The 25,128-nt window shown below is 35.4% G+C and overlaps 1 protein-coding gene across 1 annotated transcript; it reads left to right on the forward strand.

Moving 5' to 3' along the window:
• Nucleotides 1-653: 653 nt before the first annotated feature.
• Nucleotides 654-24,908, forward strand: flr (fleer). The gene is made up of 19 exons (XM_022675793.2): nt 654-842; nt 2,132-2,197; nt 2,578-2,787; nt 3,179-3,235; nt 5,414-5,549; nt 5,771-5,875; nt 8,043-8,171; nt 8,489-8,538; nt 13,504-13,656; nt 14,351-14,416; nt 14,757-14,810; nt 15,399-15,464; nt 15,788-15,864; nt 16,252-16,462; nt 18,467-18,538; nt 18,618-18,721; nt 19,501-19,579; nt 21,776-21,905; nt 23,054-24,908. Exons 1-19 carry the CDS (start codon nt 789-791, stop codon nt 23,188-23,190), a joined length of 1,956 nt encoding a protein of 651 aa, XP_022531514.2. The 5' UTR covers nt 654-788; the 3' UTR covers nt 23,191-24,908.
• Nucleotides 24,909-25,128: the final 220 nt, after the last annotated feature.

A 25,128-nucleotide genomic window follows, 5' to 3' on the forward strand; every position in this document is an offset into this window, starting at 1 on the left:
TCCAGCATAAGCATCATCAAGACCAAGGTGGTTGACCAGCATCACCAACATCAAGCTGGTTGACCATCATGACTATAAGACCAATGTGGTTGATGTGGATATTAGATTAGAGCTTCATGAAATGAGTTTCCATGGTTGAGCAACTCCATCCAAGCCTCAGCTCACCAAGCACTACGCAGATGAGAGGATACTTTTGGCCAAGAAGTGTATTTTAAATCAAAGTTTATTTTTCCATCTTTAATCCATTAAAACAGTGTTGATTTCCGAGGTCAGAATTTATTTATTTGTGCACATTGATTTTACTTTGATTCATTATTATTATTATTTTTTTAGTTTATATTAAACATTACTTTAATTTAATTTAACTTTAATATTTAACATTACCACACAAATTCACACCCTTTCAACACTACCCATTAGGCAACGTTAAAATAATAAAGTTAATTTAATGTTCTTTGCTTTCTAGGGAGATTTATGGCCTTATAAGACAAAATGAGACAAATCAGAAAAAATATATAAAACACATTTGAGAACTTCTAAAATCTGCTAGGTAAGAAAATCTAAAATCTCTCCTTATTAAAAATATATTTATTCAGGCTGCAGTGCTGCGGCTGCGCGCTGGAACAGGGACTTTTATTATGGCGTCTGCCCTTCCTCTCGTTGCTACGCTACCAGAGCCTGTGTGTAGATGCCCGTTAGCCCAAACAGTTAGCTTAGCTAGCTAACTGAGCTGGCGGCTCATTTTCCGTGTTTTTAGCTTATTTTATTATAAAATAAAACTAGACACTATGACACTAACGCCGATTAAAGATGGCGAGTACACCGCCACAGTCTATAAAATGGTGAGTTTACCCGCTTTTGTGCCAGTGTGAACGCTAACGCTAGCTATGAGTTTGGTTCAGGCAGCTAGCTTAGTGCTAACGGACGCTATACTTAATATAGCTTATATAAGGATTAACGCTACTGAATTAATATCTTGTGTTATATTAGCTAGTTTAACTCACTAACTTAACTTATTAACTTAGCTAGCTCTCCTCTGGTCTCTTGGCCAAAATATTGATGGTGTTTTTCCAGAATAACCTGTCTTTTGGATGTTTATACTTCTAAATGTATAATAATAATAATAATAATAATAATAATAATAATAGCCATCCACACTCTCAGAACTAAATGTCTAGTTAACCTACCAGTGATTTGCACGAAATCTCATTCCCTCTAATTATAGAAATATTTGTTACATTTTACATTTTTCTAGTAAAAAGTCCAAATACATAACAATTTACAGTTATTCATTATCTATACTAGATTTTTGACAAGCAAAATGTCAACATACCCACTCTGACTAGAACCCATACGTATAGCTCTGGGGAAAAAAAAGAGATCACTTTAAAAATTATGGTTGTTTTTTTTTTATTTAAAAAAATTTAAAACCTCTGGAATATAATCAAAAGGAAGCCATCAAACCAAAAAGAACTGCTTGAAGTTATCCAAAAGCATTGTGTAAGACTGGTGAAGGAGAACATGATGCCAAGATGCATGAAAACTGTAATTAAAAACCAGGGTTATTTCACCAAATATTGATTTCTGAACTCTTAAAACTTTATGAATATGAACTTATGACTGGAAGCTCTGCATCTTTTTTTTTTGTTATTTTAGCCATTCTATTTTCTGCAAATAAATGCTCACAATGACAATATTTTTAATTTGTATAAGTACCTCATTTAGTTTTGAACTGTTGTAATGTGCAGTTTTAGTCTCTGTAATATTATTATTTTTAATTTCTACTACTCTGGTTCTGACTAATAGATAGATAGATAAATAAATAAATAAATAAAATCTATTTATATATTTAGATATTAATTTAATTTGACTTTTTACTAGTAAAAAAGGTTATTATTGTTTAATAAGAAAGAGAGTGTAGGGTAAATACACTCTTTAATCCTAGGAACCATTTAAACCCACTTGCAGCTTTGACTTCAAATATATATATATATATATATATATATATATATATATATATATATATATATATAAAAATAATAATGTTTTTTAATGTATTTATAGTATTTTTGTATTCCTAAAAAACAGCTTTGTTCGTAATTAACTGATCTCTGTTCTTTTCCCTCGTAAGATCAAAGATGGCCGATATGGAGATGCTATACACATACTGAGCAATGAACTTCAAAAGCAGATGAAAGTGAGTAGGATGTCATGTATTTTTAATGCTTTTGTGTATACTGTATGTAATTTTATGGATAAACAATTAACATTGCTGTGTATTATTTGGGCTTTAGGATGAATTATCCTCTGCATAATGTTTTGTAAAGGTATCAGTTACAAGTTAATGTTAATAAAATGGTAATCACTGGACTGTATGTCGTTATTGTCCAATGAAAATCATGTATCTCCAAAGCAGCAACTATACAGGAGAGAGATAAAAACCTTCTTTACTTTCAGTGGAAGTCAATCTAAAAAGTGGGCAAGGAACAGATTTTCTGTTTAAATGTATAGACTATTTTATTTAATTTTTTTGGACAGCGACAGTAAGCTGTAAACATTCCTCTGCTGTTCTTCCAGTCCAGGGCTGCCTTATCTCTGCTGGGCTATTGCTATTACCACATGCAGGATTTCACCAATGCTGCTGAGTGTTATGAGCAGCTAATTCAGCTGCATCCAGAGGTGGAGGACTACAAACTCTACTATGCTCAGTCCCTGTATGGAGCGTGTGCTTTCCAAGAGGCAATGAAGGCTACCTTTACTCTGGACAACCCCACAAGTCACACTAAGGTTGGTAGTTTAATGTTTTGATTACTAGCTTGAGTGGACAGTTGATTTCACCCTTGGTGTCTTTGTAACCCATGAGATCACTTTAGAGTATTACATAAAAAAGAGACGTATAAAACCCACTTAATAAGCTTAATAAGAACAAAATACAAGTTTTTTTTCATTAATATTACTGCAGCTGTTTTTCTAAATGTATGTTAGATCACATATTTCACCCATGAATGTTCACCTCTTCCAGTTGGAAAAGTAATAAACTATTTAATTATTAGTAAAAGGCAATAATGTAGCCAAATAATAAGTAATAAGTAGCCAAACTACATGTATATATGCCTGCTTATATTATTTCAACAGCAATAATTTATAATCTAATAAAAAATCTTTCTTTTAACACCAGATGATAAAGCTGCAAGCTGCTATCAAATATGGAGAAGAGGATTTTCCTGCAGCAATGGTTAGTGTGTAGTTTTATTATTAAATGTTTTTTTTCCATGTGTTGTATGTGTAAAAAGTGTTGTGTTGAGTATTATTGATTTAGTTTTACAATATTGTTCAAAAATGTCTCACATTATGTGGTAAAATATATAAAAAAGTATGTTAAATAAATCATTTAGGCAGGACGTCTGATCATCTGATGACATCTTGATATCTGACATAAATGAGCAAAGCTTCTAATTCTTAATCCATTTGCTTCAATTCGATCTCATACTCGAAAGGTACCTCTTTGCTTTTCTGTTTCCAAACTACACCGTAATCTGTGGATTTATATCATATACAGTAGTCTGCTGAGGTTCTACTTAAATAAATGAAACCAATCACTACAGACGTAAAATCAACAACATCTAGTGTTCTAAAGCCTTCCTAAACAGCAGAGACAATTGCTCCAACAAAAGTAGAATACATGTTTTTAAATACACTTTATTTTAGATATCCATAGTGTATGTCTTAATTCATTAATCCATGTGGCATAGATTATATATTTTTCAGAAGGAAAATAAAATAATAACCACCATTGTTTTCGCAATTATGCCCAATAAATGTGATCTAGCTGCATAATGTTGCCCTGAGGCAACAACTAAAAATCACTATTTTAATAAGTAAACAAAAAAGTTGTGTTCTGTGACATTATTTTGCAAAAAATAACATTAAAAAAATGAAAGGATTGGTGTAATCAAAAAAGGGGTTGCTGCCTGAGGGCAATACCATGCAATAAAGCAGGGGTGTCCAAACTTTTTTTGTTGGAGAAATATATTTAAAGTCACGGGCCAAAAACTCTGTTATAAAACAAATAATTAAATATACCACTTTAAATAATACATTTTCCTGATTACTTTCATTTACACACCATTTTACTTGACTTACTATCTTTATCTTTGACAGTGTTGTGTAAACTAAGATTTTTCAAATTGATGTTTAATTTCATGATGTGTTAATATTAAACTCCTTAATTACGGCAAATTTTAGACTCATTTGCCCTTTTTCTGCACTACAAATCAACACTCTCTCCGCTTTTAGACTCTTTGGCCCGTTTTCTTGCGCTATAAACTTAACAGGCCAACTTTCATTATATTTCTAAAATACCTTGCGGGCCGCTCCAAAATATTGTTTTGATTAGACTATTTTCTTTTATTAACATACATACTGTAAAACCCAATAAGTTGACTAAACTCAAAACATTTGTTGTAACCGATTACCTAATACATTTTAAGTTCAGGTAATATAATTTTTAATTACAGTGAACTTAACAAATACATATACATATATATTCAAACTTAAGATTATCCATTGGTTTTAGTAAAAAATACATAATTAACATATGTTCCACCAATTTAACCAGAACACAAACTATATGATAGTATTTTATTTTTTAATTATTATTTTTGATTATATCAATTGTTTGCATAACAATTCTACTTTGAATGCAATAGTCAGGTGTATAAAAAGTGTTGATTCTTTTTTATATCATTCAACCTTTTTTTAATACTTATAGTAAAGTAGATGAAGAAAGATAACAGTAAAGAATTAAAAGTATTGAGAGCACAGCCAACACATAGTTACTTTAGCTCGCAAAATGATGCATGTTGTATATATGTACAAGTTTACCTAAGGTAGCCCGGGATGAATCAGTACACCCTGATGGTGAGTGTCAGTCAGAAACTGGGGGACACACCCAGTATGCAAATAGATTGTGACAGAAGTCAATGGAAAATAAGCTTCCAATGGCAACAGATTAAACTCAGTTATTATAAGTTGGTTCTTTTAATAGTTGGTTCAAAGATCTACGTTTGTCTACGTCTATATGTGCCCACAAATGTTCAGCTAACTCAAATTAGTTGAGTAATGTTTAAAAATATATATTTGTATGTAAAACAGACTAAATCTATTTGTGTTCAAACAACTTCTGGGTTTACAGTGTATGATTAGTTTATATTTTTACACTTGTGTCAATGAAAAAAAGCACCAAATATCCTGCCTCACCCATCACACAAAATATCATGTAAAATTAACCAGGTCTAGACTGGAATAGAGGAAACATTACTGAATGTCAGATATGGAAAATTGTTCATTGACCACTGCACAGCTGGAAAGATGAGTTTTCTGCAGAGGAAACTTTTGGTTTTGGCTCTCGCAGGCCCTGGTGGAGCAGCTGCCCGTGGATGACCCGGACACCGATGTGGATCAGGGCTGCTTGCTCTACAAGCTTGGGGAGTATGAAAAGGCTTGCGTGAAGTTTGTGACCGCTATGCAAGTGCTGGGCTATCAGCCAGGTAACAAGGACACCCCACGCCCACACAAATCCCCCATATTTACACACACACAAACAGTAAAAACAGTATCCCTCACTGCCAGTTGTGGCTTGTTGAGCCCTCAGGGTAGCAATTTAGATGTTATGGATATGGATGCAGCATACAGATCCCCGACCTCGGGGGAAGTGTTCTGAAAACACGTCAGTATTGCACTGTATCATATTTGTTGGTTCTTGTTTCAGATTTGGCATACAACATCGCCCTCTGTCACTACAGCCTGAAGCAATACGCAGCAGCGCTCAAGTACATCGGAGAAATAATTGAGCGTGGGATGAGAGAGCATCCAGGTTTGCACTTGGAAAAGTTTACAATTTCTTGTAATAATCATAAAAAAGCATGAGCTTTGGTGTTTAAACCCTTAAGTCACAATTACTGAATGATTTGTTTGTTTTCTTTTTCTACTAATCTTCTCAATTTATTAATCCCCAACTTTCTAGTTCATCACAAAAGTACTGGATGGAGCACCATCCTTCCAGAAACAACACTGAGATGGTGGTGGTGTGTTAGCATGTGTTGTGATGGATTTGTATCTGACACAGAAGTGCTGCTGGAGTTTTTAAACACCTATTGTATTTTTCGCACTAAAAGGCATACTGGATTATCAGTGAAAGTCTATTTTCTGGTCTATTATCATACATAAGGCGCACTGGATTAAAAGGTGCATTAAGCGACTAGATAGGACACAGATTGGTGTTGCTTCACTTTAAATTCAGCAGATCTTGCCTCTGGGTGGGGGTTAAGTAAAACTTAGCAAAATAAACAAAACTATAATTCTTAAAAAATATATAAATGTTCTTTTAAAGTCAGACAAATGCTGGATGTTAATCTACACAGATACCTCTGCTGGGTGATTAAAGAACTTCCATTTTTACAGTACGCTTACATTTCCAGATTTACAATAAGGCTGGGTCTAGCAGCATTAGCATCAGAGCCAACCGCCGCCCGACAGCACTACGCTGAGGAACCCTGAGTGTTCCGGTAAGACAGAGCGCTATCAGCTAGCAGTTCATCCCATGTAGCTTGTTTTAACACTGTAGCGCTGGCAAGAGTCTGATAAACTCCACTTTGAATGGCAAAAGAGCTAGTGCTTAGCTCGGTTAGCACTTAGCTCCAGCAGTGCTAGCCGAGGTTAGCAGCAGGCTACAGGCAGATAATACTTACCTGAGCTGCGAAAGAGCTAGCGCTGCGGTTAGCAGCTAATGGTCCGGCCTCGGTACTGGAGAAACATCACTGTATAACGCTGTACTTCAGCAGATTGGCTGCTCTTTAATACATGACTGATAAAAATCATACATTAGGCACACCAGATTATAAGACAAACTTATGCATTTTGGGAAAATTAAAGGATTTAAATGCGTCTTATAGTGTGAAAAATACGGTAAGTGTCACTGTAGACCTGAGAATAGAACAACCAGTAATTACCTGCCAACAGAGAACAATGGTGTGGCCCACACAAACTGTAGATCAGGAGATGAGCTATTGTCTTTAGATCTTCAAGGTGGAGGGGAGGTGTGTAATAGAGTGAACACAGTGTTCAAAAACTCCAGCAGCACTGCTGTGTCTGATCCACTGGTACAAACCAGTACAACACACACTAACGCCTCATACACCACCACCATGCTAATCACTACTAATCACTGCAGTGCTGAGAATAATGACCCAATGACCCACCACCCAAGTAATCATAATAGCTGCTCTGTGGTGGTTTTCTATCCTATAGGGTTCTGACCATTGAAGAACAGGGTGAAAGGAGGATAATAAAGTGTGCAGAGAAACAGATACATAACTAACTATCAGGGACCATATGGTCATGAAAAACCTAGATAAGGCTTGGATAAGCTTTGGAAACATAAAAACACCCAGAAAGTTTCGGAAAAGTCATGGAAATTTGGTCTAGAAATCTTTGTTTCTCCATTTATTCATGGAAAAATTTAATTTTAAGCTAAAAAATATGTCAGCTCAGAGTTAATTCAGCAATTTAGCCCTACACAATGGAGCTCTCAGGACCTGACACACATTTTATTATAAGAGATTTTGTGTCAGATATATTTTAGGCCTACTATAATCAATTTTGATTATCATTAAAGTTAAAATTTTTGTTTTTATTGTCCATGTTTGCACTGATGTTTTAAAAATCCTATGGCCATGAAAATTTGCCATGAAGGCATGAAAAAGTCATTAAAAATCATGCAACTTTATTGGATTAAAAATGTATGAACCCTGAACTGTAATTGTAGAACCACAGTGTGCTGCTAAATGCTCATTAGAGCTGTTTGTAAATGTATTATTAAGTTGTTTATGGTTTGTTATTTTTCCTTATTTAAAAATCCTCATATACAAAGTAATTGGATGCATGCAATTAGCATACATATGACCTTATATAAACATACTTATATAATCAGTAGACTTTCTCATTATAGAGTTCTTTGTGTTGTTTTTTTTTTCTACTCACAGAACTTGGAGTGGGTATGACGACAGAAGGCATTGAAGTAAAGAGTGTCGGAAACACACTCGTGCTGCATGAAACGGCATTGATTGAGGCTTTTAATTTAAAAGCAGCCATTGAGTACCAGCTGAAGAAGCGTAAGTACAAATAGAACAGCCTGCCAAATTTGTAATGTAAGAGCCTGAAGGGTAGCAGTATAAAGGACACATTGAATCCTGGGATGCTGTTATTATACGCACTGTTATTTATGGTGTTTTGGGCTAATTGTCTATTTGCTGATATGCTGGTAGTGCAGTGTACTGCGGTGCTTGGCTGCAAAGTGAAATGTATTGAAGTTCATTTTGTAGCAGGAAGTTTCTCAGGACAAAACACTTTCACGCATATTTTTCATGTGAGCAAAGTAAACAAAGTAAAGCGTATGTTCTTTCATTTCTGTTTTTTTTTTGGCACACAGATGACGCTGCCCAGGAGGCACTGACTGATATGCCGCCAAGATCAGAAGAGGTACAGCTATAATTTGTACTAATCCTTTTTTAACATCAATTTACTGCACATTGATGTTAACCTGATGTACTGATTTAAAGTTAAAGGAGTCTGCAGTGTGTTATTGAAGCAAGAAAATGTAAATTTAGCATGTTCAGTATGTTTCAATACACACACACGCACGCACACAGAAAAATGTATGTCCACATTTAGTCTACCATGATTTTATGAGTTAACATGAGATGTTAAAGCTAAAATATCAGTGCCATTTCAAATCCAAATGTGAGAAAAGTGAGAGATAAAGAGGAAAGAAAGATAAAAACATTGATCAAGAGAGATCGCTCTCTCTACACACGAGAGAGAGAGAGAGACTACAGTTCCAATAGTCATACTTCTAAACCTTTACAGTTACCATAATACCATGTAAATCCAATGTCTTACAGATTAAATCTGGTCTGTGTGTGTATTTAAGCTAATAGTATGTCCCCATGAATGTGTTTTGTGTGGCCTGAGAGACGTTGCTGGGTGTGAAATTACAAAGAAAAGATTGGTGACAGACCAGAATAAGTCCACTGTTTGTGACCAAGATTAGCCTAGCATCTCTTTTTTTAAACTAGATCAGTTTAGTCCTTGTTCCAGAACCTATTTTTGTTGGTGGAAATACGGCGAATGGTTAAAAATTAGGTTTGCAAACGAGAATGGTGCCGGTTCCACGTCCATAGAAAAAAGCTTAATAGGGGGTGGGACAATAATAGTCCGCCAAATAGACTTACTAAAGTTACTGCTTCATTACTCCACATGGTGGCACTAATCAAATTTATAGGGTAAAGCTGTGGTGAAGAATATTGGTTGTGTATTTCTGTGAAACTGACACCAAGAAATCCATCATTCCTGGTATTTTATTATTCAGGAGTATTTTATTTTTATAATCTCCAGTAACACAGATGCTGTGAGGTATCATAGAGCAGGGGTGTCCAAACTAAAGTTATACTTTTTTGGAGCGGCCCGTAAGGTGTTTTAGAAATAGAATGAAAGTTGGCCCGCTGTTAAGCAGCTTTTTATAATGTGAGATTCAAAGCTTGAATGCTAGGTGTCAGAAACGGGCCAAAGAATCTAAAAGCGGAGAGAGTGTGCATTTCTAGCGCAGAAAAATGGGGCAAAGAGTCTAAAAGCGGAGAGAGTGAGCATTCTAGCGCAGAAAAACGGGGCAAAAGAGTCTAAAAGCGGAGAGGGTGCGCATTTCTAGCGCAGAAAAATGGGGCAAAGAGTCTAAAAGCGGAGAGAGTGCGCATTTCTAGCGCAGAAAAACGGGCCAAAGAGTCTAAAAGTTGACGTAATTAAGGAGTTCAATATTATGAGACATCATGAAATTAAACATCAATTTGAAAAATCTTAGTTTACACAACACTGTCAAAGATAAAGATAGTAAGTCAAGTAAAATGGTGTGTAAATGAAATAATTTAATAATTTAAATAATTTAAAGTGGTATTTTTCATTATTTGTTTTATTACAGAGTGTGGCCCGTGACTTCAAATATATTTCTCCTTCTGGCCCCCAACAAAAAAAGTTTGGACACCCCTGTCATAGAGAATTGTACATAATAATAATAATTCAGTACTTAATATAATGTTAAGTACAAACTGATTACTCAGAATCTTTAATATAATTAGTACCACAGATGCTGGGAAGTATCGTAGAGAATTGTTTTGTAATATATCAATAATATTACAGTATCATGATAACATCGTTATTATGGGCATCGTATCATGAGATTTTCCTCTTTGATTTACACCCCTATAAAGAATACTGTTGTCAAGTTTTATTAGACTCAAAGGATTATCAAAACTGTGGGTAGATGTTTTCAGGTATTACTCAAGCAATCAAAAGCAGAAGCCCTTCATTAGTGCCTCTTCTACTCTTCCAACATTCACTCATCTCCTCAGCTTGTTTTTGTAGTTGTCAGCAGAAGCTGTCAGGCGATCCGAGACGTCCGTCACTGGCTGCATTTTTTCCACATCAGTTCAGAGAAGATTACGGGCGTGCTAACTCTTGTAGGCTCACTGTCAGTGGAAGAGTTTATCGATCAACCTTTTGGGTCATGAGAATCGAGGAGTCGTGACAAACCCGCCACAAATCTCTCAGGTTTAAACTTCTTAAAACCCATGGAAGACTCTCCTTCTCCTAATTGCGGATGGAGCAGACGCGTCCTCTGTGCCGGATCGATTGCTTTAATCCTGCTCCGACTGTGTTTGGGCTCGAGCTGTACGCAGGGAAGCTCCACCTGCCTGCTGGAATGATGTCGGGGCTGCAGTAACATGTCTGTGTGCCAGTTCTCCCGCCGAGAATTAATCAATCCAAACAGTTCTCCTGTCTTACATAAGCTCTCATTAAATACACTGCTCCTGCCTCTCAGGAAAGGGTGTTTAGGAACACTGCCACTTTTACAGCCCAGTTAGAGCAACGATTCAGTCAGCAATACAAAATGTTTAGCTATCCTTTCATTTGTTTAGATTTGGACTGTCACTGTGGAATTTTAGTCATTTTCCCCTTTTTTATTACATTTTTGGATAAAATTATTACGTAATACGGTACCACTTTAAAATAAGACTACCTTTATAAAGTGTTTATAAATGGTTTACAATTAGTTTATTAATGGTTACTAGTTAGGTTGTAAATGCCTTAAAAGTCATTAATAATCAGTTATAACACATACGTAGAAGGGGCAACAATGACCTGTTGTTTGCCAAATAGTGAACCCACAGCCAACTAATTGTAAACCATTTATAAACACTTTATAAAGGTAGTCTTATTTTAAAGTGGTACCCATAATACTGCATCTTTTGTAACCTATTAAACCCCAGCTATTTTACAGTATTTTTATCACCTATCACCTGTTCAGAACATACTAATCATTCAGTACTTAATATAATATTAAGTACCTACTAATTATTTTAGAACCCAAATTATTTACTGTCTACTTATTATTTAACAAATATGAGTAATTAAGCATATACTAAATATTTTTTTATTATGCTTATTATCTAGTGAATACCTTTTTTTGAATTAAATATCTTTTGATTATTCAGTACATACAGTAATAATCATTCAGTACTGTTTGGCAATTACTATTAAGCATTTACTAATTATTTAGTGGCCACTTATAATTATTAAGTAAATACTTAATTTAAAGCATCATTTAATTACCCTGCACATCCAAAATATTAAATTCAGTACCTAAAAATATAGTATAAAATATAGTACCCTCCAATATATTAGTAAATAGTAATTATTCAGTAAGCACAAATTACTGTACTTATTGAGCACCTAAAAATTAATAAGTAGCAATTATTATGTACTTACTGTTCAACAAATATTTTTTTTTAATATATATTTACGGATTATATAGTACCTACTTATTATTTAATATCAACTCATTCTTTATTTAAAAATACTAATTAAGTATCTACTGATTATTCAGTACATAGTAATTATTCATTACTATTCGGCAATTACTATTGTTAAGTAACGTATTTACTTATTATTTAGTACCTATTAATAATTAATGATAATGATCTATTTATTATAAGGTTAATACACTTTTAAAATGTTAATCAGTACCTACTTTTTATCAAAATCAACTAATTATCCTGTACTGAATATAACTCTAGAGCATATACCAGGCTTGTTTTGGCCTGGAAAGCAGGTTTGGTTCATTTAGTTGTTTGCTGCCCTCTGGTGTCAAGCAGCAATAAAGCTATTGATTTTACCTGTTTATTGGACTCACAACCAGTCATTTATCTTTGGAAACTTCAGTTATTTACTTACTTCAGTTTCTTCAGCTTGCTAACCACACATCATGCCACATAGCGCTATATGGTAATTATTCTGGATTATATATTACAGTGTGGTAAAAGTTATGCTACTCTCTGTGGTGGTGTTCCAATTCTGTGCCGTAACCCAGCCCATAAAAGCAGAGCTTATCATTATTATCCACAAGCTCTCCATTAACAAAAAAAATGCATTAATTTATTACTGAGATTGAATAACTGGATGGTAATTAAGCTCATGAAACTGTAATAAAGCAGGTTTTAGCCCAAACAAACTCACACACTTGCTATTTACACATATACATATACATTTTCCTAACACAAACATAAAAAAATAATTATATATTGTATAACTAAAATGTTATACAGTCATAATCAAAAATTTGGAAAGAGCTTCGCATTCAGTGTTTTTATTTATTTAGTTATCTACATGGTAAATTAATACTGAAGTCAACCAGAATATGAAGGAACACAAATAATCATGTAGTAACTTAAAAGTGTTAAAAAAATCCAAAATACTCTGTGAAGCATTTAGGTGCTCTTATCTGGGGAGCTGTTAACTTACGGTGTCTGAGGCTCTGATGAACTTATCCTGTGCAACAGAGGGAACTCTCACTCTTTCTTTCCTGTGCCGGTCCTGATTAGAGCCAGTTTCATCATAATGTTTTTTGGATTGACTGACCTTCATTTTTTATTTTATTTTATTTTTTTACTTAGTTGAGTAGTTTTTATCATAATATGGATTAGAAAATTACTCAAATAGAGCTATTCACTGTATACCTGTAACTCTACCTCTTCACAACTTTACAGCTGATGCTCTCAATTCATTAGGAGGCAAGAAATTCAAGTAATTAACTCTTGACGAGTTCAGCACAGCTGTTAACTGAAAGCCTGAATTCCAGGTGACTCTAAGCTGTCATCTAAGCAAGAGGTGCTACTTTGAAGAATCTAAAATATAAAACATATTCTGGTTTATTTAACATTTTTTTGTTTCCTAAATAATTCCATATGTTTTTTTCTTATAGTTTAAATGACTTTATCATTAATCTACAATGCAGAACATTTTTTTTAAATAACACTGAATTTAAGTATGTCCACTTAAATTCTTTTTTGACTGGTACTGTATATAAATTATGTAATGATATATTTCTGTGTTCAGGAGCTGGATCCAGTCACCCTTCACAACCAGGCTCTGATGAACATGGACACAAAGCCTTCAGAGGGTTTTGAGAAGCTGGCTTTTCTCCTGCAGCAGAACCCTTTTCCACCGGTGACGTTTGGCAACCTGCTTCTGCTCTACTGTAAATATGAGGTAATGCAATGTTCTGAAAGCAGTTGTTGAATGTACTCATTGCCCCCCCTTTTCCCTCCTCCTTTCCCTCTCACCCAAAATCAGTCATTAAAGACATATTTGATGTCCTTTAATCAAAATAAAAATAAAATATTGCTCTGTGAAGCAAACAAGGCCTGCTTTTTAAAATAATGAAAAATGAAAAACAACTAACTTAGCAAAGTAAATAAAATGCGTCTGGGCGACTAAACCAAACAAAGAATCTCTGCTGCAATCCATCCACCCCCATGCTTAACAGTTGGAGAGAAATTTTGCAGCCTTTTTTTTCAAACACCTTTATTCAGAAAGTTCATATTTAACTCCCCAGGACTCCACGATCCAAAATGCATAAGGCTTACTATGATGTTTATTTGGAAATTTAGGATCCTGATTTTGTAGTGAAAAGTGCAGAAAATATTTTTTTTTTCTGAAAATAGAGGAACCGCCATTACTTTAAGGCAAAACTTCAGTATGTAGGTAATCAACTCTGTGCCTCATTTATTGCTTTCCTAGGGAGCGCATTTTTGTTGTTGGTTATGTAATACCCCAAGCTGTGCTTTAATATGGGGGCTAAGCTCTCCCCGCCGTGCAGTGAAAGTGTGTGTGTTTTTCTTCCTGCGAGTGCTTTGTTATGAGAGTAAATGGGCTCTTTCTTCTCTGCCTTGTTCACTTGCAGTACTTTGACCTTGCCGCTGATGTGATGGCTGAAAACGCGCACCTCACTTACAAGTTCCTTTCAACAGTAAGAGACGCAGTTTTTAACTCCACTTACTTAGAGCTTCCCGAATGATTACTAAAGTAATGAAAAAAGTACATGAAAAGCCATGTGAAGTGCATTAGCTTGCTTCTGATAGTTGTATCTTTGTTTTCTGTTTTTTTGTCTTTATTTTTAATTCTTCAAGCATTATCTTAGATGCAGATGTAAAAGCCTGCCTTTATTGTAATAATAGAAGCATATATATACCCTATCTAATGACAACACATCATGATCATAATGCAGCTGTAGTACTTACCAAATTCAGTTTAGATGTGTGTAGATGATTGAGTTGTGAGTTTAACATTTGTTTTTCTGTATTCAACAGTACTTGTACGAGTTCCTAGATGCTATGCTGACGTCACAGACATCTCCAGAAGAGGTTATAGAAGTCTTCATTTCTTTAACAGTTACAACAAGTAGTTCTGAACACACTGGATAGGTTAAGTAGTGCTCTAAGTGGGTTGATATACAATTATGTGAAGGTAGAGATGTACCAGCTAGGGTTTTTGAGCACATAACGATCCCCAAAGACAACAGGGTTGGAATCAACCTCATTTTTAACCACTGAAACTCACAAGCTCATGAATTCCAGATAATTGTGCAGAACTGTATTGTGGAGCTTAGAATAAAAAAAAACACAACCCAAAACATCTTAATATCTAGCACCTAAAACTCATTTAGCTTTTCAACTGCTGCTGTGGTTGTATGTTTGGTAATGGTTAAATGTGTTCTAAAACCATTTGTTGTGCTAATAGCTATTCAATTCAATTGTACAGTATGAACTTAAAGATCTCTTGTGAGGGTTATCTGGTTAGTGATGTTCCACGTTAATAAGTTAATATGACAGAAAGAAAGGTTTCAACTGGTGTTTTATTATTTTATTTTATTTTTTTTACATTTTTCTAAAATACCTGTATACATATGTGGCAACTTGATAACTATGCATTTTTTGTGTCTCATCCTGCAGGCTTTTCGAAAGCTGGATGAAATCGCTGCAAGACTAACCGAGCAATTACGCAAGGTTACCAAACAGGTTACACTTTATCCGTTTCTCTTTAGTGTGTGACCGTGAACACACCTGAACACAGAGAGAAAAGACACTGATAGTCCATGTGTGATGATGTAATACAAAAGTGAGCTGGAATATTTATTTGTTATCCATCCATATTATGTTATTGAAGATATTTGTCTTCACTTTGACCCTGTTTGTAGCAAACACTAATATTTATCTCAAGTAACCAAACCACGAGTAGATGGGGAAATTAACATATGCACAAAATTACTGCTATTTTATTGTGCTGTAAATACACAGGCCAGATGCTTCACTTCAGAAACCGCTTTGTTTCATCCTTGAAGGTACAAGAGTCACGGCGAACGAGGGATGATGAAGGCCTGAAGAAATCACTTGAAGACTATGATCAACTTCTAGAGGAGTGAGTCCACATTGTGTACTTTACTGTACTTCTGCTGGACACAGATTAAATGTTATCACTGCTTTAACCCATCCATGTGGTGACCACACACACGCACACACACACGCACAATGACATGGTCAGCACAAGTGCCTGAAGTGGTGGGTAGCCATCACTGTGGCACCCAGAAAGCAGCGAGGGTCAAGTGGTTTTAGTGGTTGTCTTGGAGAACCTGGAAGGCTTTGTAATTCATGATTCTGTGTGGTTAAACAGTGAGTTTGCAAACTACACTGTTTCACAATAAAAGGTCATAAAAGGTCAGCCTTTCATGTTTCATGTTTCTTTCTAACAAAACAGATAGAGCCAGAATTGATCCATTTAAATTAATCTTAATAAATCTTTTTGCAGGTACATTCCTGTGCTGATGGCACAGGCTAAGATTTACTGGAACCGAGAGAACTACAACATGGTGGAGAAGATTTTCCGCAAGTCTGTGGAGTTCTGCAACGAGCATGACACTTGGAAGCTCAACGTGGCGCATGTGCTTTTCATGCAGGAGAACAAATACAAGGAGGCCATTGGATTCTATGAGCCCATTGTCAAGAAACACTACGACAATGTAAGTGCTGTCAGTGTGGTACCTTTAACATTAAAAGAAGCTCTATATAATGATTGCTACAAATGACAGAGCTGATGAGGAGCTTGATTGTTAAAAGATGTTTACTTTTTTCATTGTGAAGAGACTTTATATGGACAAAAGTATTAGGACACCTACGTATAAATAAAAATTTAAAGGGGACATAATATGCAAAACTCTCTTATAGCATGCTTTTGTATTTTAACTTAGGTTTCGACTGCCCCTATAAAAACACTCCAAGCTCAAAAAAGCCATTTATCCAGTTTTTCTGTGAATTAGTTTGAATGGTTCCTGTATTTTGACGTGACCATAAGAAAACATCCATAGAACCACCCTGGCACCACCCCTCACCTGTTAACACCCTAAACCCCCAAGGCACCCACCCACTACATCAGTTAAAGAAATGCTATTTCAGTCATTTTGGTTGAAAACCTCGGACAAAGCAGGATTAGCCAGCAGACTTTGTCTGACGGAGGGATCTGTATCTTCTACTACTGTGGCTAGTCAAATGATGATTTGTGCTTCTATTGCAGTTAGGCATGAACTAACTTGTACATGTTTTGCCATTTGTCACAAGCTAACCCTAACATATAGTAACCACCCAGCATATACATGGAGTATGGCCAGCAACAACATATTTACATAAAAGTGACAGAGGCTTTAAATGGATCAATATAAAAGGGACTGAAAATGGGCAAGAATAGAGCTGGTGAGATCTCTTTATGTAAAAGTGATTTTGTGCGAAGAACTTCATGAACATGTTTTATATAGTCCATAGACCTATTCTAACTGAAAAGAGTGGAAAAAGAGGTATAATATGTCCCCTTTAATGAGTCTTTATGATACCCATTCTAAATATATAGGCATTAATAGGCATTCAGCAGAGCATCATCAGAGTTTTGAAGACTTTAGATGGTCAGACACATTGTGGCTGAGTTGCTGTGGTTTCTAAATGCTTCCACTTTACAATATTAGTACACACAGCTTCCAATGCTTTTTTTTCCATATAGTGTATTCTTATAGTTTGTTCCTTTACGTTTTACACACATGGGCCAAAATTTAATGATCACCTGACAAATGATCAAATGGTGTTGATCTTCTACAAGGTATATTCTGTAAGTTTATTCAAACATCCATGACAAAAAGTAAAAAACAAATCAGCAAAAATGAATACAAAAAAAGCATTGACAGTATATCACACAGTTAGTTCCAACCCTGCAATTTGATTGGCTGAGAGGCATTCTGTGAGTGCCCTTATCAGCTGGTAATGCGCTGTAACCGAAGCTCTACATGAACAGTATTACTCCACCACATACAGGTAACCTAGCAATGATGCAGCGCTTACAAGCCAAACAGCACAGCTACAAACAGAGCAGTAATGATACTATTTTAATTTGCAGAGTGTTTATAACCAAACAGCAATAATGAAACTGTGGTGTGTGGCCTTGTGTCTATGATCGCAGCACAGCAGTGCCAATGTTACACGTTAAAGCAGTCCCTCTCATGTATTATTGATTACATATATATATCCAAGAGCTTAATCACTATATTTGAGTGGACATAAGGTTTTGGCTCATCTGTGTATATTATAATGTTATTAAATTTATGTGTCTCAGATATTTGTTTTTTATTTGTTATTTTGTATTGCTATTGTAATGTTGTAATGTTTTATGAATCACATATTAATGCTATTTATCTACAGGAGTTGAAGAACCAACACTAGGCGTAGAAATTATAAATGAAAAAACTGTTGTTTGTTTGTTTTGCCTTTGCTAGCTGGAACAGTGTAACATTCAGGAGTGTCCCTGCAAACGAAAGCCTTCGGTAAAATAAGTGCTGGTATTTTAAGCGTGGTCTCACAGTCGTATTGCCTGAATGCATGGGACGGTGTGTTGTCCGAAGCTTGCTGTTTGGATTTGTGTGCCATTCGCTTGTGCTTTGATTCCCATGCTATAACTGAATAAACAGCCATGCTTTATTCCATAGATCCTCAATGTCAGTGCCATTGTCCTGGCTAACCTGTGCGTGTCCTACATCATGACGAGCCAAAATGAAGAGGTAAGTGTTGATGCAAAAGCAGTAGTTTCTATCTGTACAGGTTTTATTAGTGTTTCTCACATCTCACATGTGTCTGAAGGCAGAGGAACTGATGAGAAAAATCGAGAAAGAAGAAGAGCAGGTGTCTTACAACGATCCAGACAAGAAGGTGTTTCATCTGTGCATTGTCAACCTTGTGATTGGGTAAGCACTGGATTGTATTGCTATATATAACACACTACACTGTAAACCCATACGTTGTTTGAGTCTGTTTTACATCAAATTGGATATTTCTAAACAATACTCAACTATTTTGAGTTAGTTGAACCTTTGTGGGCACGTATACTGTACTATTCAAACTGAGATCTTTGAGTTGAACCGACTTCTAATAAGTCTATAAATAGTCTGTTGCCACTGGCAGCTTCTTTTCCATTGGCTTCCGTCACAATCTATTTGCATACTGGGTGTGTCCAACAGTTTCTGACTAACACTCACCATCAGTGTGTAGTGATTCCCCCTGGGCTTCCTTAGAAATAAATCAACTTCCCCTTAAGTTGTAATAACTTGACGTTTTAATTTATGCTAACTCAAGTTTTCATTCCTCATTCATTTTTGAGCAAACCGGCAAAAAAATAAAACTAAAAGAAAACTCAACTTATTTGGTCTTAAAATATAACAAAAATAAAAAAGTTAAATCAACTTTCTCTATAGTTGTAATAACATGATGTTCTAAGTTATGCTAACTTAAGTTTTCATTACTTAACTTTTTTAAGGCAACTTATCTGGGCTTACAATGTACCTATGGATACAATGTCTTTAAAATGGCAGAATAAGTTATTTGTCTAAAAACAGTTAGAATGTAAAATGCAAATATTGCAAATATGCTATTTACATGTACTAGAATGTTGGTTCTGTTCATAAGAGTGTTATTCTTATGTTATTCTATATATTTCAAACTGTAACACATCTAATTATGCTTGCAGGACTTTATATTGTGCTAAAGGGAATTACGACTTCGGAATTTCCCGTGTGATAAAGAGTCTGGAGCCGTACAACAAGAAGGTATATTCTATCTGTTCCCTTGTTCTTACTTGAAAAACATATGGTAAAACCGGGCTTACATTAAAACTATAAAGTTTCAGGCACATCCTGCATGCTCTACACATTCTGTACAACGTTCTGTTAAGCACATGTTATTTTTATCCCTCTAAAAATGAGAAACACTCTACCATAACCAGCTGAACAAACACTATCCTCTCAGAAACATTCTCACTCTCTCCTGTGGGTAACGTCCTGCTGAGCTTAGAGCTACTGCTCATTTCTCTTGCTTTTTGCACTCGTAATAAGGTACATTGCCATAGCTTGCATTTACAGGGTTGCAGTCTGACTTAATCAAAATTATTTATTATTAATTATTATTTTCTCAATATTATGTCTTTTATACAGTCATATGAAAAAGTTTGGCCACCCCTATTAATCTTAATAATTTTTAGTTCTAAATATTTGAGTGTTTGCAACAGCCATTTCAGTTTGATATATCTAATAACTGATGGACACAGTAATATTTCAGGATTGAAATGAGGTTTCTTGTACTAACAGAAAATGTGCAATATGCATTAAACCAAAATTAGATAAAAAAGTATGGTCACCCTTATCATTTTATTGATTTGAATACTCCTAACTAATGTTTACTGACTTACTGAAGCACAAAATTGGTTTGGTAACCTCATTGAGCTTTGAACTTCATAGCCAGGTGTATCCAATCATGAGAAAAGGTATTTAAGGTGGCCAATTGCAAGTTGTTCTCCTATTTGAATCTCCTCTGAAGAGTGGCATCATGGGCTCATCAAAAACAACTCTCAAATGATCTAAAAACAAAGATTGTTCAACATAGTTGTTCAGGGGAAGGATACAAAAAGTTGTCTCAGAGATTTAACCTGTCAGTTTCCACTGTGAGGAACATAGTAAGGACATGGAAGACCACAGGGACAGTTCTTGCTAAGCCCAGAAGTGGCAGGCCAAGAAAAATATCAGAAAGGCAGAGAAGAAGAATGGTGAGAACAGTCAAGGACAATCCACAGACCACCTCCAAAGAGCTGCAGCATCATCTTGCTTTTGCTTTACTGGTTCAACATAATTACATAAGCTGTGCCTAAAACTGTGTCCTATTCACTATCCCTTACCTAAAAATTCTAGAGCACTACATAGGGCACAATTATTATAGGGAGCATAATTTGATATGCTAGTAAGAGATGAATGCTCTTCTTCATTCAATGCAAATCCTTTTTAATAATGCAAATCCTAAAAACCAAACAATGCACTGAATTACAAGTATTCCATTTCCAATATAGGGTACATCATTTGTTCACTGTATATTAGGGTGTACTGTATGATTATTACAGTGCACTGAAAATTCACCACTGCATTTTATTGGACATCACTACAAAATAGTGTAACCCTATGAAATACTGCACTAAATAGTGAATATGGGCTTAGTTTCAGATACAGCTAGAGTTGTTCTGTATTCAATTACAGTATTTATACATTAAAATGCCACTATGATCTGGAAATCGCTGGTTCGAGTCCCGGTCATGCAGCTTGCCATCAGCTGCCGGAGCCCTGAGAGATTCTAAATGTAGCTAATAAGCAATGCAGGTTTACAGCCCACCAATTAATCAAATCACAATGGCCATTATGACATCACAATGGGGTATCATTGCTATGAGCATTATGACATCACAATGAGTTGGCATAACAGTAGAGGCTTAAGGCCAATTTATACTTCTGCGTCGAACCTACGGCTTAGCCTATGTATCTACATGTCGCACAACATGGACAGCCACAGCTGTGATTGGTCTGCTAGGCCATACATTCCCGCCCACACAGTCCCACCTTCGCAGTTTAAGCCGCAGTGCGATGCAGAGCCACTGATACACGCACGCAGAAGTATAAACGCACTCCGCTATGTGGCGCACTCTCGCTGGATACACGTAGTCTACAGCATAGTGTCGACGCAGAAATATAAATTGGCCTTTATAGCCCACCAATAGGCTCTAGGAGTATCACTTAATAAAAGTGTCTTTGTAAGTGTGATTATGGGATGCTGGTCCAGATCAGATTAAAAATGTGCAGTCAAGATCACAACACATCTTGGTGTCCTTCAGAGACGCGTACACTCTTTTCAGCAGACCATGCAGTGAATTAGAATAATGTGATAAAAGAATAGCGGACTGATTGCAGAGTGTGTTGTGATTTCAGCTTGGTACGGACACGTGGTTTTACATCAAGAGATGCTTCCTCTCCCTGCTGGAGAACATGGCCAAGCACATGATCATGCTGAGAGATACTGTGGTCCAAGACTGCGTCCAGTTTCTGGAAAACTGTGAACGTAAGTATCTTTTTATGAATGCTCTGTTACTGTTGCTAAGGGTCCAGCCAGGCAGGTGGCATTCACTATTACAAGCCTGATACTCTGCTCTGTAAATCTGATCTGTAAAACATCAAATAATTATTCCAACCTGATGCAATTCTTGGATACCAGCCAAGACAAGTCCACACCATGTTTAAAGAAGATCTATGATTAGAATTTTGTGTTTTGGGGGTTTTAACAAATCTCTGTATATACTATAATTGTTAACACAGATGCAGTTAGAGCAGTGTCTGTAGAAAATCCCATAATATGTCTAGAATTCTAGTATAATTCTGATTATCAGACAATGGTCATTATAACATCACAATGAGGTGTTATCACTATAGGCATTGTGACATCACAAGGGCCAAGATGACACTACAATGGCAATTATGACACCACAGTGGTAATTATAATATTATAATGGCCATTATGACATTATAATGAAGTAAAATCTCAATGGTCGTTATGACATCACAGTAAATAGAAGATTTTAACAAAAACTATGAAGAGAAATTTAACGTATTTCTCAAGTATGAATTTAAGCAAAAAAAACCCCCAAAAAAACACTTAAGATGTATTTCTGTTTAAACACGCTTTTGAGTTTGGTCCCATCATTTTACATATCATTGCTGTGATGCTAAAATCTTGCATCTAAACTATTTTACAGATGGAGGAAACATTCTATTTAAAAAAATAAATTAAAGGACAATAAATATAAAAGGTTTTATTTTTTAAGTCATGTTAAGGCATCTTTATTGGTCCACTTATCATAAAATAATACAAATAATTCAGTCAGATATACATTGTATAAAAAGTGAAAAATGTCATTCATGCAAATGGGTTGGCTATATCAATCAGTACCCTTCCTTTCAGCTCGGTCCAAAAAGGTCAGTGTGTGTTTTTTATGTAACTGAAGGCTGATTGGAAGATTATCCGCGTGCAGTTTGACAGTTGTATGAAATGGTGGAACAGGATCTGACGGATTATGGGTTGATTGTGTTTACAGTGTGTGTTATTCAGCTGGGGATAAAGTGTGCTGTTTTCAAGGCGAAGGCGCTAATTAAATTTCAAGCCTGCTCTTCTCAGCGGGGCTAATTACTTTTTTCCTCCCTCTTTCCCTGAAGTGTACGGGAGGAATGTGCCAGCCGTCATCGAGCAGCCCCTGGAGGAGGAGCGCATGCACATCGGCAAAAACACGGTCACGTACGAGGCCCGCATGATAAAGGCTCTGTTCTATGAGGTCATTGACTGGAACGATTAGGGTTGTTGTGGGTATCATAACCCTGTACAGTTGGAGTTTGTCAAGAAATCTTATAAATTGATTCATCAGTGATCATCCAGATGCAGTCAATCAGCAAAGACAGGTTTGATATCTAGTACAGTACTGTGCAAACATTTTAGGCACCAAAGCAAATAACACTAATCCAACACTAATCTCCGAAATATGAGTGTTTTGACCTGAAAAAACACCACTTATGATTTAAACAGATGCAAATAAACATACATACAGTAAAACATAACAAGGAATTCTCATTTTTAACTAAGTATGTTAAATCCTGTGAGCCGAGCTGAAGAAGGTGAAAGTGTAGAGATTCCAGATTTCTCCTGGATGCTCCTCAGCCAGCATGTGTATATTATATTCAGTTCCATCAGCAGCTCACCTGATTTACCACATTTACCAGTAATTTACCAAACCAGGTGTTGATTAATATGATGAGAGCTGGAAATAACTCTATTAAACTCAGATGAGGAGGAGAGATTAGGAGATGTTTTAAGAAAAACAGGGTTGTAAAAGCTGCTCTGCTTTTTGTAAAATTGCTGTTTGTATTTATTATAATGCTGCAATGTGTTTTACTGAGCTAATAAACACTTACTGCCCAGATAAGACACTTATTTTTTACTAAAATTCCCAAAGGTGCCTAAAACATTTGCACAATAATGTATATCTAGCAAACACTAGACTTTCACTGTCAGTTATAGGCCTGTCACAATAATTACATGCATTATCAATTTCAATATCATCGCACTGTATATGTTTTCTGAACAACAAGGTTAACATAAACAAGATGGTGTATCACATATAATGGTCTTAAAACCACAATAATATTGCTAACTACGCTTATTTATTACTTATTAATATATACACTACTGGTTTTAGAACACCCCTATTGTTTAAGTTGGCCAAGATAAGCAGCTTTTTTTATTGTGTCATCTTAGCAATTACTTACTATTACTGCTCCTGACAGATCTCTAATTTTTCTCTTCACTGCTAAAACTAAGACTCAGTCCAATCATGTTAATCTAAGCTAAAGGTTAAAGCTGTTGCCATGTGGTCAGCCAGACGTCTTCCTGTCTTTTGAAAGTGTTGGGAACAGTACTCACCGCTCTTAGGCTTCTTCTGTAATTTCTCTAAAGAAAATACTTTACTTTTAATATTTACAGAGTTTTTTACAATACTAATTTTTTTCTTTCAGTGTATAGTTTATTTGTTTTGTTTTTTGGAAGTTTACTGCAAGATTTTGTACACTGGATTTTGTAGCATTTCCCTTTATTCACTAGACCTGAAGAGATTAAGTGGCTAAAATAAAGGGGGAAAAATAGGGGTGTTATAAAACCTTTGATTGGTAGTCTATATGATCCAATAAAAAAAGTGATCAAGACAGACATAGTCAGCAGTTACTCTGTAAATACATGCCCCATAAAATATATTAAATCTGCTCATAACACATTTTTTTAATCATTTTTGTAAATAACATCATTTAAATACAGTATGAAATTACATAAGTACATGTAAACATAAATATGGCACCTAATTTGAAACATATGTACATAACAGGATTAGTATCTAAATGCTAAATCACTATTTTAGCTTTATGCATCAAATACATTGAAATTAGATTAGTGACAGTACGCAGAATAAAAAAGCACACATTAGATATCATGCATGTCTTTGCTGATTTTTTTTTTTTTTTTTTTTTTGCCAAACTACTCCCCTAACACTAGTAATGGCACAACAATGCCGGGCTGCCATTGAGGTCCATTCTAAAAGCGACCAAACTATCTTCTTGTAAAAAAAATAATAATAATGCCCCAGCGTTTTTAACCTAATGTTAAAGTCTACTATAGATAATTACTGTGGATTGTCAGTTTCCTTGCTTCTGTTGTGGTTAACATTTAAACAGATTTTGAGTGTAGATTC

The sequence above is a fragment of the Astyanax mexicanus genome, chromosome 19 (genome assembly GCF_023375975.1).
Source record: "Astyanax mexicanus isolate ESR-SI-001 chromosome 19, AstMex3_surface, whole genome shotgun sequence".
In the NCBI taxonomy this organism is placed as follows: Eukaryota; Metazoa; Chordata; class Actinopteri; order Characiformes; family Acestrorhamphidae; genus Astyanax; species Astyanax mexicanus.

Excerpts from the sequence above, each read along its gene's own strand:
- flr (XM_022675793.2), top strand. The coding sequence starts at position 789 with ATGACACTAACGCCGATTAAAGATGGCGAGTACACCGCCACAGTCTAT. Across the intron at positions 3,236-5,413 it reads AGGATTTTCCTGCAGCAATG|GCCCTGGTGGAGCAGCTGCC; the intron begins GTTAGTGTGTAG and ends TGGCTCTCGCAG. Across the intron at positions 15,865-16,251 it reads TATGATCAACTTCTAGAGGA|GTACATTCCTGTGCTGATGG; the intron begins GTGAGTCCACAT and ends ATCTTTTTGCAG.